The following is a 14,694-nucleotide window of genomic DNA, read 5'->3' as shown; positions in this document are numbered from 1 at the left end:
CAGACTGCGGGAGTGAGGAAGGTACAAAGCGCAGGTGAAGTTCTGTGGAGAAAAACATTCAGTTTGAGAGGAGTTGCAGGTCCAGGCAGCCCCCTGCTTGGATGAAAGATTGTCTTGAAGGCTGAGTGTAGTCTTCTTTCTCCATGCCTTGACCTGCTTCTTCTGTGGGTTGTCCCATCCTGGGTTTATTTTATGGGTACACCAATGTTTGGGTTTTGCGACTTCGTATTTGTACATTCTGCTGCAAAAAGTTACGTTTGACATGCTTTTTTGTTCTTAGAATCTATATAAAATGTTGTTTGCAGGTAAGTGTTTCAAATTACTAGGATTTGTGATCATCTGGACCGGAATGTTGTAGTTGAGGTTCTCAATCAATCAATCAGTACTTTTAGAGCACAACTTATCACCCCGGAGGGTATCCAGCCGCTGTGCTGCTCGTCTCAGTCGAAGAGCCAGGTCTTGAGCTCCTTCTTGAAGTGGTTCAGGGAGGGGACGGTGAGGAGGAGGGCATCCAGGCTGTGGCGGCGAGGTGAGAGAAGGGGGCGCTCTCCTGTGGAGGTTAAAACTTTGTATTTTCCATCCCTGGTAGTTACCAGCAGTTCCCTTTCTCTTGTAAGATGTACTTGAAGGTGCTGTCAGTAAATATCTCCTCAATAATCCTGCATCTGGTGAAAGCTTGATTTAGAAAGTTAATCTGTGACACAATATACTATTAAAAATATGTATTTTTTCAGAAAGTTAATTCGTTTTGAAATCGTTTTTAAAGACAAGAGGTTTAAAACACAGATGGGACGTCAAAACAGAGATACGCCAGCCGATGATTTCTCTCTCCACTGGCTCCCGATCCCCTAGCGGATACAGTTTAAGGCCCTTGTGCTGGCTTTTAAAGCCTTACATGGTTATGGAGCCCATTACCTGAGGAAAAGAGTTCAATTCTATCATCCACAACGCTCTCTTCGTTCCGCCTCATTGCACTAGTCGCTACTCCCGAATTAGAGGACACTCCTTCCGGCTGCGAGTGGCTAACAATGGAATGATCTGCTGCTTGCTCTGAGACTTCAGGATCTGCTTCCCTTCAGAGTAGCCCTAAAAACATGGCTGTTTCAGCAACAACTATGCACTTCACGTTCCACACATTATCCCTTCCTGTCTAGCTCAGCCACACTCACCCAGTGCCGGGACATTCAGTAGAGTAGCTGTGTGCTTTATAAAAACCCTGTTAACCTAAAATAACATAACAATGTGGAAGCATTGTGCTTTAAAATGGTGCCACGTTTATAGGTCGAGCTAAGATGGCAGCCTCACTTCATGGGTAACGTTGTGTATGAATACAGATGGTCTTGTAGCCCGAGTAGGCTAGAGGAGTCCATGTAGGCCAGACCGCCTGTGTCCTTTGTGGAGATATGCTCTCAGTAAGTCGAGTACTAAAGGCGGACATTGCTTGAGACTCAATTACAGTGGCAAATAAAACCAACTTTTTAATTTTACCAGTAACCCTTTGAATGGCGACCAAACACCTCACATTCATCATTTCTCCTCAGCGTCTTATTGTAATTCCAAACAAGATTTCCAGGTAAGGATGTAAACAGCTGTATTTATAACAAGTACCTGATAAAATTCAAAATACCAATTACATACATTACAAACATAAACCATTTGATTGTACATAGCATTTTTGCATCAAAATACAAAAAGGCAATGTTACTTTTAGCCGTGCAAACAAACAGAATTCAACTAAACAAAGGCAAACATTTTCATTGCACTTACAAATATACGCTTCACTGTAGGTCCGAGCAGCGCCATGGACTGGAAGGTGGGATCCCCGGAGAGCTGCAGTCAGGCATGTCTCTGGGGTCCCCTTGCTGTGAGTAGGCATGTGTGCACTGGGCTTGTGTGTGCTAATGACTCTGTAGCAAATGGCTTTATCAGCTGCTGGTGTCACCAAACTGCGAAACATGTCTCCAGCGCTTAGCAGCATGCGCGTCTTACATATACCAGAGCAGATCTAGTTTAACAGTAAGATCTCAGTTCATATGGCGTCATCTTAGCACATTACTGCTTGAGGTCCTTGTCACTTGACGGAGGCACGGGGGAGTAACCTAAAAACTAGTAGGACCTCTGGCTCCAAAAGTGCTTTATTCGTTAGCTCACTGCACCTCTCAGCAAAGAGCTGCTGTACCTCAAAGAAAAACTCTTTAATTGAATTTGTAAAAAGGCCTGCTCGAAAAAAGCATTTTAGTGCATCCCTAATGTAAAAGCATGTAGTATGAAAAGCAGAAAGTACCAGTTGGGTAAGCTACTGAGCAACGCTCCTAAAAATACAATACTTTACATTACACATATGCCCCGCTCACGCCAGCCTCTTGTGGGTCGCAAGGGATCACTCTAAATCAGGCAGGTTGAAGTCAGTCAAATAGCAGGTATCCTTTTATGGTCTACCTATATAAGATATTGTCCTTCAGCAAATTCAAAGACACTACTTTTTGAGGGCTATATGAGTCATTTGGGGAGCTCTTCCTCAACTCTACACTGAGCTCCCTTCGGGGAGTGTTCGCAGGCTTCACGGTCATTTAAAGGAGGCTACAAGCAGAGCCCGGATGCAAGAGTCCCCCTAAATCTAATTCACCTTGTAGTAAGTTACCCATTCATTGAGATACTACTGTATGTGACATAAAAAAACAATTTGGGCCAATGAGCCCACATAACAATCACAAACCTTGCAACCAGGACGACTACACTTCCGGCAAGCTAGCGACTCGCTACACATTTATCGGCACAACGAAGATCAACGGAAATAGAATTTAAGCAAAGTGCAAGTACATCATTGGCATCTGAAGCTTCCTTAGACAATGTTTAACATCCAGAGCACCCTGTGATACAAGTAATCACTACAAAGTTAAAATGGAGTCCAATTCCCATTCGATCCATGGCCCGGTTAGAAAAAGCCGCTGCCTTTTTCCTGCTGTGAAATGTATGTAATGTAAAACAAACAAAAAACTAAACTGGAAGGAAATATACAACATGAAACCATCTTTTAAACATACTTGCATCATTACTATTTGCACAGACTTCGTGTAAGGGCGGCGGAACAAGGTGTTCCAATGTTTCCTCATTACTTATAATGGGCGGAAGAAATTCTCTTCCTAGCTTGCCATGGAATTCATTTGTCAAATACAGTTTTGTGAACACACAATATAAGAGCATGTATATCCACCATATACAATGGCCATATGGGAATCATGAAAGCTTCCAAAGGAAGATTAGAATTGATCATTTCTGGGGGTAGCCTGAACGCTGCAGTAAGGCGTCCATCTTTAATGTGTCCAACGCCCACTCAGATCCATCGAAGAAATGATGCAACCCTTGTGCTCTATTCAACAGAGGACTCCACCTAGATATGACATTTAAACCATGGACGTCTGCCCGAGACAGACATGTCTTTTGCTCTGGTCTGCAAGCACGAGACGAGGCATCATGGATTCTTGACTTACGCCAAGTGCCCTGATGACTGCACCCTTCCTGCATGCAGGGGCTACAACCATCAGTTTGACTCTCTGCCCACACTCACCTCCTGCTCACTTCTAGTGTTCTTGCTACTTGGTTCTACACGAGGATATAAATCTCTGACACAGCACTCGTGTGGGTGTCAGCTGAATGCTTTGGACGAGGGGACCTTGTTAGCCGGATGAAACATTTAGGGGCCAAATATCGACATAGTAATGTTGAAAATGGAGGTGCTCATTCATGACAGTATTGAAGCGTACTTACAAGAGCCAAATGGTCTCATGTCAGCAAAAGTAAAAAGAAGTCATACTCCAGGCAACACATCTGTCTCCAGGTCAGAGAATAGACTGCATGGCCTCACGACTAAAGACATCCACCGTAAACTGACTCTGCTCAGAAGTCCGCTTTATAGACCATAAGGGCAATCAATATAACAGTCACCATCCACAGACTCTCTAATGCATGCTGGCAACCACCTACGTTTTAGGCCCAAACGTTCTCCCCTGGCTCCTAACCACATCACACTCCCATACCTGCTCCCTAACGAGAATAATTATATGAATGGACTTGCTGAGAGCAGAGGCTACACCAATGTCCCTCTGATTACCATCCAGCTTGCAGCAACAAGCTAAAAGATGGGGTCACATCCACAGACGGCGGACCTTACCCTTCGTCCTGGAAATCCCGTAAGCCCACGTCTGCTCTGCAAAACTGGTGTAATATCCAGGTGCATCTTAATTGCGTTGACTCCAGGTCATCCCTCATGCATGGACCTGCTCTCTACATGTACAGCCTTACATACATGGAGTCGATACTACATCCAAACTCAGTCATGGAACCTCTAGGCGCCCAGGTTACCTTAATGAAGCCTTGATGACACACTGGCTCACAGTCTTAATCTTGACTATCATACAGCCCAATCGAAGAGTAGAGGCTCCCGCCACAGACTCTGCACGTTGCTCTTGTTCCCAGACATACTCTAAGGTCGCCTAAAAGTGCTAGCTACAACCACAGCAAAATAAAGGAGCAAGGCGTAGCAGTCCAGACCGCGACTGCCCTTCCTACACCACTGCGGATGTGTTTGCCTGTGTCATAAGGTGCGCTAGGGAGAAGATCCCATTACTGCTGCATTCTAATAAGATCTAGGTAGAAAGCGTATGCTTGACATAGCCCATTATCCCATGCCTGTTAAACAGAAGAACTGAGTTTCCTCCTGCTTTCACTTTTCAACTTAAATATCCACTTTAAAAAAATGCTTTTTGGGCACTTAGAAAATTTGTGTAGTGCTCTTGAAGGATTTGCGCATCTCACATCTGAGACAACAAAGCACAAATTAAAATTAAAAAAGGAAACAAACTTAGAAACATTTGTCTTGAAAGAAAGATAGGTGCCAGTCTGTGACAACCACAGTTATCAATGTAGTGTGTTGGTGTTTGCAGGAGTGCATCACTTCAGGAAATGAGCTGACTGTCTGCAAAAGGCGAGGTTCTGCCTGCTCCCTTTCCAAAATACAAAGGCCACTTATCCAGCATTGGTCTCTGGTTTCCAGATCACAAGTCATTTCAAGTCTTGGATTCTCAGAGTTAGTCCAAACTTGTGCAATCAATTTCTTTTGGAATCAATAACTTAAGAGCTTTTCTGATCTTGCTCCAGTTGTCTTTGCGCTGAGTTGCTGTGGTTCACTGTACCATTAGTAGGCGATACCTTGTGGCTTCAACAACGTACCATGAGGCAAAAGAAATTTGTTCCACGAAACCTCGAGTGCGGTTCTACAGTCACGCAAGGACTACTGTGTTAGGAACAGAAAGACTGCTTCAAGGCCACTGGATAGCCCATTTGGGCCTCCTCCTGGACGCTGGACGCTTCCAGCCTTTCGTACAGATCAGATCTTGTTTCAGTAAGAACTCAAGATTGGGTCACTGCAGAGAGCACATTTCCCTCTCTTCTTCCTCAACAGTCCCACCAGAGGCACCCAATTCTGCAGCTTCGCCAAGGCCGTCTTCCTCCACCTGGTCACCAGCAGCAGACAGCTTCTCCCGTAAGGCCATCAACAGGTCTCTGCTCTCACTCGCTGGCAGGTTACTTAGGTAGTACTGTGGGGCAAATTCAACAAGCCTGCGGAGGAAAAGCAAAAGAGAGCACTGACATATCAAATTCTGCACATAAACATAACATACAGTTAAGGACATAGGTTATTTATATATTTATTTGTTCACTGCTCTTGCCGACTTCTTTCTGTGTGAAGCCCAACAAGAGATGGTTATTGAAATTAAAAAACGTTACAGCAAACTGCTGAAATAACGGGATCAAGCATGGCACAGTCAATATTTCTGGTGTTGGCTAGCTAGGAAGCTGGCTCAGTATTACCAAAAAAAGGCATAGTGTGCTGAGTTCAGCGAGTCCCCAACAGTAGGCAGAGGTTAAAGTAGATAATATCTTACTCTCAATTTAGTGGTAGCTGGGCTGAGAAGTCAGGCTTATAAGAGTAGTGTGACTGCATTTGGTGTACATACTCATACAAGGCAGGAACACACACTCAATGACTGACTCCAGACCAATGGTTTGTAGAAGAATATTACTTTTGTTACTTTTATTTCTTGGAACCAAGTTGAACTCAGTTACAAGTAAGTACTTTTGTGCAATGATTTCAACTTACTAGCAACGAGTTTGTATACATTAAACAATACTTTGCATGTGCAAGAAATGCTTTTCAATACAGGAAGTAAGTGGTTCTCAAGTTCAAGTCTCAGGGTTTTGGGTCAACACTGGACCAGGGTCTGACCAAGGTAGGTACTGTATCGCCATTCTTGCCGCCAAGACCGAATACTTCTCGGGGAGGATTCTTGCAGCTGAGAATCAGCCAAAAGAAATCTTTGCCACAGTTCAAGAGTTGGCATCTTCTGATAGGACATCTTCTAAGACCTCTCCGTCTCAATCTTTTTGCATCCTACTCAATGATTTTTTCATCGAGAAAGTCGCATTAATTAAGGCCAACATACCCCTCCTTCCCCTACCTTCCGTGACTTTCTGCTGCCACTTAATAAGTCCAGCTTGACTCACATACCCCCATTGACCAAAGAAATTTTTCTCTCTCTGTTTGCCCGGGTCAAGTCTGGTTCTCCCGTTGACCCCTGTCCGGCCCACGTGTTACGTACGGCCTTCTCAAACTGCTACATGCCCCCCCTTACTCTCCTTAACGACTCACTCAGGCGGGGCATTGTCCCCGCCACTTATAAAGCAGCTACTATCATACCTATTTTAAAAAAGCCTGGAGCCGACCCCTCTTCCCCTCTAAACTATCGCCCCATTTCCCTCCTTCCTTTCTTGGGCAAGGTCCTTGAGTCCTATGTCACCAAGGAACTCAGTTCCTTTGTCGAAGATAGTGTTTACCTTGCACCATGTCAGGCGGGCTTCCGATCTCGACATTCCACAGAGAAAGTTGTCGTCTCAGTTATAGACGAACTAAGAGAGGGGCTGGATTCCAATGCCCCTCAGGCCCTCATCCTTTTGGATCTGTCCGCCGCTTTTGACACGGTTGATCATTCCATCCTTCTTTCCCGTGTCAGGGCGGCGGGCATAGGGGGCCTGATGCTGGTTTGGCTCAGCTCTTTCTTGAGCGAGCGCACTCAAGCTGTCCGCCTGGCTGATTTCACTGCTTCCACACGCAAGGTCCAGTGTGGTGTCCCCCAGGGATCCTCCCTTTCCCCTTTATTATTTAATCTGTACATTCTCCCCCTCATTTCTGCAATTCAGGAGATGGAGGTCACGGTGTACAATTACGCCGATGACCTCCAGCTCATCTTTAATCTTTCTCACTCCCCTACTTCTGACCACAATTTTCAATCCATAATGTTGTTTATCAGGGACTGGATGAATACCAACCATCTAAAACTAAACCCGGATAAGACCGAGTTGGTTCTTACCGGGGGCAGTCGCAGTCCCTGGTCTCCTTCCTTTTGGCCATCCTCCTTAGGTTCCCCACCTTTGCCGTCACTCTCTGCCAAAACACTGAGGATCACGGTTGATCAACACCTCACTCTTCACACCCAGATAAGTTCGGTAGTTTCTTCCTGCTTCTTTGCCCTTCGTACTGTTTGCAAAATGTCTCGTTTTTTTCCCCCCCCGGCACTAAAACTGATTCTAATGGCGATGGTTTTATCGAGGTTGGATTATGGGAACATCGAGTACAACGGTGTCCCCGCCAACGCCCTTCGACGCCTCCAGTTGGTGCAAAATCAGGCGGCTCGCCTGATTTTTGGGTTGCCCAAATTCTCCCACATCACCTCCACACTTAAATCTCTCCACTGGTTACCCATTAAAGGCCGGTCTCTTTTCAAATTGGGCTGTACAATATTCCAGGCTTTAGCCGGCTCTGCTCCTGCGTTTATTTCCTCTGCCCTTACTGTCTATCGTCCCAGCAGAGAGTTACGCTCCTCCACCAAGCTTCTCCTCTCGGTACCCCGCTTTAAGAAAAGCAGGTCAGGAGGCTTGAAATTTTCTGTACTTGCCCCCTCTTTTTGGAATGCACTCCCCATTTCTGTTAGATCTGCCCCATCCTACATCGAGTTCCGAAAGATCCTCAAAACTCATCTCTTTCACCAAGCCTTCCCATCCTAAATCCTAGGTCCCTTCCCGGAAATCTCAGTGCGCTTTATAAAAAATTTTTACATTCAAATTCAAATTCACCAGCAGCACTGTGGCGGCCGGGTGCAGAGGTCACTGGGTCCAATGTTATCCTATGGAGGCTGAGGGCACCTCAAAGAGGCGCTGGTTACAGGTAAGTACCTGCGGTTCAGGGACACAGGTCCTGGGAGTTAAGATCAGCACTGAAAGGGGGCACCAAAGAGCACTGATACTGCACCCAAGCGGCAGCCAGGTGCAGAGTGCAAAGAATGTCAGGGACCCCGTTGAACTCAATGGAGATCCTTGGTTGGGGAAAAGGGCTGCAGGCTCAGTTCCGGAGGTTGGCTGCAGGAATCCCACCACCGGAGAGGTAAGTTGGATAGTGGTGGGATGCTAGGACACTGTAGGTTGGGCACACCGAGGCTGGGGGGCTGAAGGTGCAGGGGGGTCTTTCGATGTCTGTTTTTCTCACCAGATCCGGTTGGGGGGACCCTTCAGGTTGAGGCTGCAGGCGTAGAGTAGTCAGGAAAGGTCATCAAATGCAGGATCTCAGGTCAGGATCACCAGGGAGATTTTACAGGGTCAGTGGGCTATCTTGACTTGGGCGTTGGGTGCAGAGTGGTGGAAGTGTCACAGATCCACCTCCGGATGTTTGGAGTTGGTTTCTTTGCTGGACAAATCCGGTGTCCACGGGACACCTGCGTCCTTGATGAAGACCACAAAGGTCCTGACTGCAGGCCAGGCTGATTTCTTGCAGCAGGGTCACTGGAGGAGGAGGAGGAGGAGACAGGCCGGTAGGGAGGTGCCAAGTCAGATGTATACTTCTCCATTGCTGCTAATCACTTCAGTCCTTCTCCTTCGGGTGTTGAATCTGAGGAACAAGGTTCATGGGTGCCCTTAAATACTAAATTTAAGGGCGTTACCTAGATCGGGGGCAGTAGCCAATGGCTACTGTCCCCTATGGTGATTATACCCTTTGGGTGTTCCCTCCATTTGAAGAGGATGGCACATCCCTGTTCCTAATGGGCCTAATTCTCCAATTCAAGATGGATAATTTTTAAGAGAGTGGTTCAACTCAGCTACTGGCGACCCCAGGGGTGTGCCAGGCTGAGATGGACACTCCTACTCTGCTTACCAATTTTCCAGCCTGTCCAGACACCAAAAGTGGGGCGAGGACGGGGGCGGGCATCACCACTAGTTGGAGCTGCCCAAATCAGCACATCACAAGGTGAGAGCCTTTGAGGCTCCCCACCAAGTGCTGCTGTTCCTGCTAGGGGGAGGTGTGACGCACCTCCACCCAGAGCAGGCTTCTTTTCTGACTTCCGAGAGCACAAAAGCTCTCACAACAGGAAATCAGAAACCGGTCTGGCGGGGGCTGGCTGGTAGGGACCAGTGAGCCAATACACTAGGAGCTGGTCGTTTTTCAGGGGGGCATCTCTAAGATGCCCTCTGAGTGCATTTTATGATAAATCCAACACTGGCATCAATGTGAGTTTATTAAGCTGAGAAGTTTGATACCAAACACCTCAGTCTCTTCAGTAAACCCATCATGGAGCGGTGGACTCCGTGTTGACAAACTCCAAAGCCCATGTATTCAAAATAGCTTCACTGCACTTACAATGTCTGTGAATGGTATAGACACTGTATAGGCATTTTGCTCTGCAGCTTTGCATTTACGTGTGGTATAGTGCACCCTGCCTTAGGGCTGCTAGGCCTGTCAGAAGGGAGACTTACCTATGCCACAGGTAGAGCTCTGTAGGCAAGACACCCAGGAAGGTTTCCATGTCGACTAAGTGTAGTTAAACCACAACACATAGCCTGCAATGCTAGTGTGTATGTTTGGTGTGGGGCCCTTTACGGTGGAGCCCTAAGGAACCCTCTCTGGTCACAAGGCCCTTGGTACCACTGGTATCTTTAACAAGGGACTTATATGTGAGGCCAGAGGAAACAATGGTACTGTTTAGGGAAAGAACACAGGTGCTGGGGCCTGGTTAGCAAGATACCAGCACAAACTCAGTCGAAGCAGTCCACTGCATCAGAAATCTGTCAAAAAAGTATGTGGGGGGATTCTGCAACAGAAACAGACTTTCCTACCCCAGCCCTTTGGCTTTGGCAAGGTGTGTTTTGTTTTCCAAGGGTTTTGAAAAACGTTCTTGTTAGGGAATCTGCGAGGCCATCCTAAATCACACAAAAAACATTGCCTGTAAGCAAAAAGCACATATTGGAACAGTATACTTTGTGCATGGGTGTGCTCTATGTGGAAGGGCAAGGTGTCACTTACACTGAAGATAGCCAATGGCTGCTAAGGGCCGACATACTGCCCCAAGGTGCATGCTGCAGCTGACGGCATTGAAATGTGAATGACACAACAGCAGACCAATGGATGAAGAGGGCTGGCTGAAAGGCTTTAGAACTGTATTATAGATCGAACTTTAGTAAAATCAAAAGGTCTTTGCTCAAGCTACACCTAAAAGTACAGCAAGCCTTTTTTGTTCTATAATATTAGTAGGTTTGTAATTAACTCGTTTTCAGAACGGTACACTGTATTTGGAAATGGAAATGTTACTGCAACAGTAGAGGTGTTGGTTCAGGCTCTGGTAGCATTATTTACTCTGCATTAGTTCGCCATCTAGCGTTTAGACTTGGAATAGCATCTCAAACTTCTTTTTGGCTTGGAAAAAACATGCACATTGTGTATGTATCTGCAATATACCCTTAGAAGCCGCTGCTATTTCTATTGTTTCCCAGTAGCCTTACAGCAGACGGGCTATAAGAACAGTCCACCCACAGAGTAGAATGTTATAAATTAAAAAGGGAAAGCATGAAGACAAACATTGGAATGTTCCCCTCCAAGGTAATTTGCCACCATTTCGAAGCTGTTCTTTTAATATCGCATTCCTGTGCACTAGCGCGCTGCAGTAGCGCATTTGCGCGTAATTATCTGTTTTACCGAATCGTTTTAAAATATTTTATTTGCGTCATATTTTGGGCTATAATTTCGGGGAGGACCACTCACCTGCACCGTAATAGTCATTTTTCACCGCTGTTTGGCGGGTCCTGGGTGATGACTCTGGGTGGGTGACATCTTGGGGGAGGAAGAGTCGTGTTTGGCCGCCATTTCGGGGGGGGGGGGGGGGGGGGGGTAGTGGCCCTTCTATATTGTATGCGCCTGAGGGGTGAAAGATTTTTTGCTGAAAGCCTGGGAGGGGCCGAGGTCTTGGGCGTCAAGCTCGGGATACGGATGGATTGTTGGATTATTTTGCTGGTCTGCCGACCCCCCTGGGCGTTGCCAGCCTTCCCGGATCTATTCCTGGAATTGGTCCAGGATGTTCGATCTCGATACAACAACATAATCATTATGGGTGACTTAAATTTCCACTGGGATAAGTCCCCACAAGAAGGCCAAGCCAATCAGATAGATGAGGCGCTTAGGTCCTTTGGGTTAGTTCAGAGGGTAATGGGCCCTACACACGAGAAGGGCCATACCCTGGATCTCGTTTGGATCACAACCCCAGAACATGGCCGGGATTATGGCCCAGTAGAGGCGCAACGTTGCGCATGGTCAGACCATTATCTGGTGAAAGGTACGATATCGGTTGACGAACAGAGGGGGAAGCCCGGAGCAGGATGGATGGTCGTGAGGAAATGGAAACACATAGACAGGGACGATATGGTAGCTCATCTCCTAGCTCGTCCGCATATTAACAAGATGGAACAGAATCCAGAAATCATTTGTAAAGATCTAACAGACAAATTAAATAGGGTAGTGGATCTCGTGGCACAAACTCGACGGATGAAGCTGGTAGATAGAGGAGCGGGAGCTCCGTGGTATAATGAATCCCTTAGGGGGAAAAAAGAGGGCGCTACGTAAATCTGAGAGAGCATGGCGGAAGGGCTATAGCCTCAACGCACGGAGTATGTACTTGCAGGAGCTCGCTTCCTATAAACATGCTATCTTGATAAGGAAAGCTGAGTTCTATGAGAATTAGTTGTAGGTAGGTGGCTGGGTTTATAGTGCGCAACACTTACTTTTATCTTTTCTACCTCAAATCTGTGGCTCTAGGGAACAAGGGACGCACTCGTAGCAGAGACGATGGGAGCACTCTCCCGATACATTGATAATCTACCTATTTATCTACTGTGAAAACTTGACTTATGGAGCCTATTTGAGTATTTTAAATTACCCTGTGAAGAGTGATAATACACTGGATGGATGTTGGGATAATTGTGAGAAAACCGATTTTATTGCCCTGAGGAAGTCATTGGGAGACTGTTCCCGTGACGAAACACGTGTTGGCTTTGGTTTTTTGGCTACGTTCGCTGTACAATGTATTGTCTATGAACTATGGAATGATGACATTTTGAAGAAGAAGACAAAACAAGAAAAAGAAAATAAAAAAGACTGTTGAATATCTTGAAAAACGAATACTTGGATTTGACTTTTTCTTTATAATATACTGTGTATTGTGTGATTGTGCTCGGGGACAGTATCAATTTTCCCGAGTTCTATGAGGACAGGATTTCCAGAACCCCGGACCTACAGAAAGAAATTTTTAAGGTCCTTACGGAACTCAGGAAAAATAAGGAGCAGAGTCCCGAGTTTAAGCAAGAAGACTGCCAAAAATTCCAGGACCACTTCTCCACCAAGATTAAAGACCTCTTATCGGAAATTGCTATTACCCCAATTCTGGACTGTCCTCTACAGACCGTCCTGGTTATCCGCCCAGTTGATAACCCTTTGGTCACTCTGCCCTTGATTACAAAGGACAGATTGGCAAATCTTGTGGGGCGGGTTAAATCAGGCTCTCGGGCCGACCCTTGTCCCCCGGAGGTCTTTAAATTAGCCATGCCAGGTATCGAGGAAGACATTTTGACTCTCCTCAACAATTCCCTACAAATAGGACTGGTCCCTTCCTCCTTTAAGGAGGCACGGTTGATCCCTCTGCTGAAAAAAACGGGCAAAGAACTTAAAGAACTTTAGGCCGATTTCTCAGTTACCATTCCTGGCCAAAGTTCTGGAGCAGCACGTCCTTACGTATCTCGCTGACCATCTGGAGAAAAATGGCCTACTCAAGCAAAACCAGGATGGGTTACGTGCGCACCACAGCACGGAGCTAGTGATGCTATCCATCCTAGATGAGTTAAGGAACAGAGCTGACAAGAAACTTCCTGGGGCCCTGAAGCTATTAGACCTCTCCGCGGCTTTTGACACCGTTTGTCATAGTCAATTGCTGCTGAGGTTGAGGGACTGCACAGCACTTGTCTGGCTCTCCTCTTTTCTCCAAGGGAGAACTCAGAGAGTTCAACTGGCGGATCTATCTTCTACCAGAGTGCCAATCACCTGTGGTGTACCACAAGGCTCTGCCCTTTCCCCTCTTTTATTTAATGTTTATTTACAACCCCTGATCTCGGCCCTTAACCAGATGGATTGCCAAATTTATAACTATGCCGACGATACCCAAATTGTCATCCAAATGGAGGATTGCTCGGATGCACACGCAAGAATGCAGAATATCCTAAGATACACTACTAATTGGATGTCTCTGAATTCGTTGAAAATCAATCCAGACAAGACAGAGGTGTTGCCAATTACAATTGCTGGCAACCCCTGGAACGATCTGTTCTGGCCAGCAGAACTTGGAACACCTCCAGAACCTGCAGTAGTAGTGAAAAGCCTGGGCATCTCCTTGGATGGGAGTTTGTCGATGCAAAGGCAAGTCTCTGGGGTGGTGGGCACGTGTGTAGGCCTCCTCCGACAACTTAGGAAAATGTCCTCACTCTTGTCCTTTGCCACTTTAAGACGCGCCGTTTCTGCCATGATCCTAGCCAGGATGGATTATGGTAATTCACTTTATGCAGGGCTCCCTCAAAAACAGCTGAACCGTCTGCAAATTGTTATGAATGATGCGGCCAGATTGATTTTCAAGAATCCTCGGAGAACGCATGCTTCCCCTCTATTGCGTGAACTCCACTGGCTACCGGTCAAACAAAGGGTTTTGTTCAAAGGGCGCTGCATTACGCATAAAGTCCTGTATGGTAAGGCGCCAAGTTACATCAAAGCCTGTCTGGCCCCTTACAAACCTGGCAGACGGCTGCGCTCCTCATATGCTTCTTTGCTAGCCCAACCGCGTTTTAAATTATCCACCCTGGGTGGTCGTGCTTTTTCTAACATCTTCCCAGCTGTCTGGAATAACTTACCCACTGAACTGCGCAAAGAATCCAACTTGTTGCCTTTTCGAAAAAAAATTAAAACAGTGCTTTTTCAGCAAGCATGGGGTATGCTGTAAATTTGACGATCAGCTGTAGAACTTGGTTGGTATATACCTGGAAAAGCGCATAGAGACCCCGGGGTGATTACGCGCTATATAAATTAAATAAATAAATAAATAAAAATTGGCGCTCTGGGCTTATACCAGCCATCATCAGCCTGGAACTATTCCATTGTCTTCAATGAGCTCTCAGCATTCCCATGTTCTAATAGTTATTAATGGTCCAATACTCTTCCAGAAGAGGCGGTCGGTGCATGTAAAACAGCCTCGAGCTTCAATAGTAGGGGTACATGCAATT

General features: G+C 46.3%; 1 protein-coding gene across 3 annotated transcripts in view; it reads right to left on the bottom strand.

The window, feature by feature from the left end:
• Positions 1 to 1,574: 1,574 nt before the first annotated feature.
• The window catches only part of LOC147725650 (ATP-dependent RNA helicase homolog DQX1-like), a 324,707-nt gene continuing 311,587 nt past the window's right edge, over positions 1,575 to 14,694 (bottom strand). For all 3 annotated transcript variants that reach the window (XM_086964334.1, XM_086964335.1, XM_086964336.1), the window contains exon 12: positions 1,575 to 5,619. In XM_086964334.1, coding sequence (XP_086820460.1) covers positions 5,421 to 5,619 — 199 coding nt within the window. In that variant the 3' untranslated portion in view covers positions 1,575 to 5,420. The remainder of the gene's footprint in view (positions 5,620 to 14,694) is intronic.

Source organism: Lissotriton vulgaris, chromosome 3_2 (assembly GCF_964263255.1).
Source record: "Lissotriton vulgaris chromosome 3_2, aLisVul1.2, whole genome shotgun sequence".
Classification (NCBI taxonomy): Eukaryota; Metazoa; Chordata; class Amphibia; order Caudata; family Salamandridae; genus Lissotriton; species Lissotriton vulgaris.
This window is presented reverse-complemented; position numbering and strand designations above follow the sequence as displayed.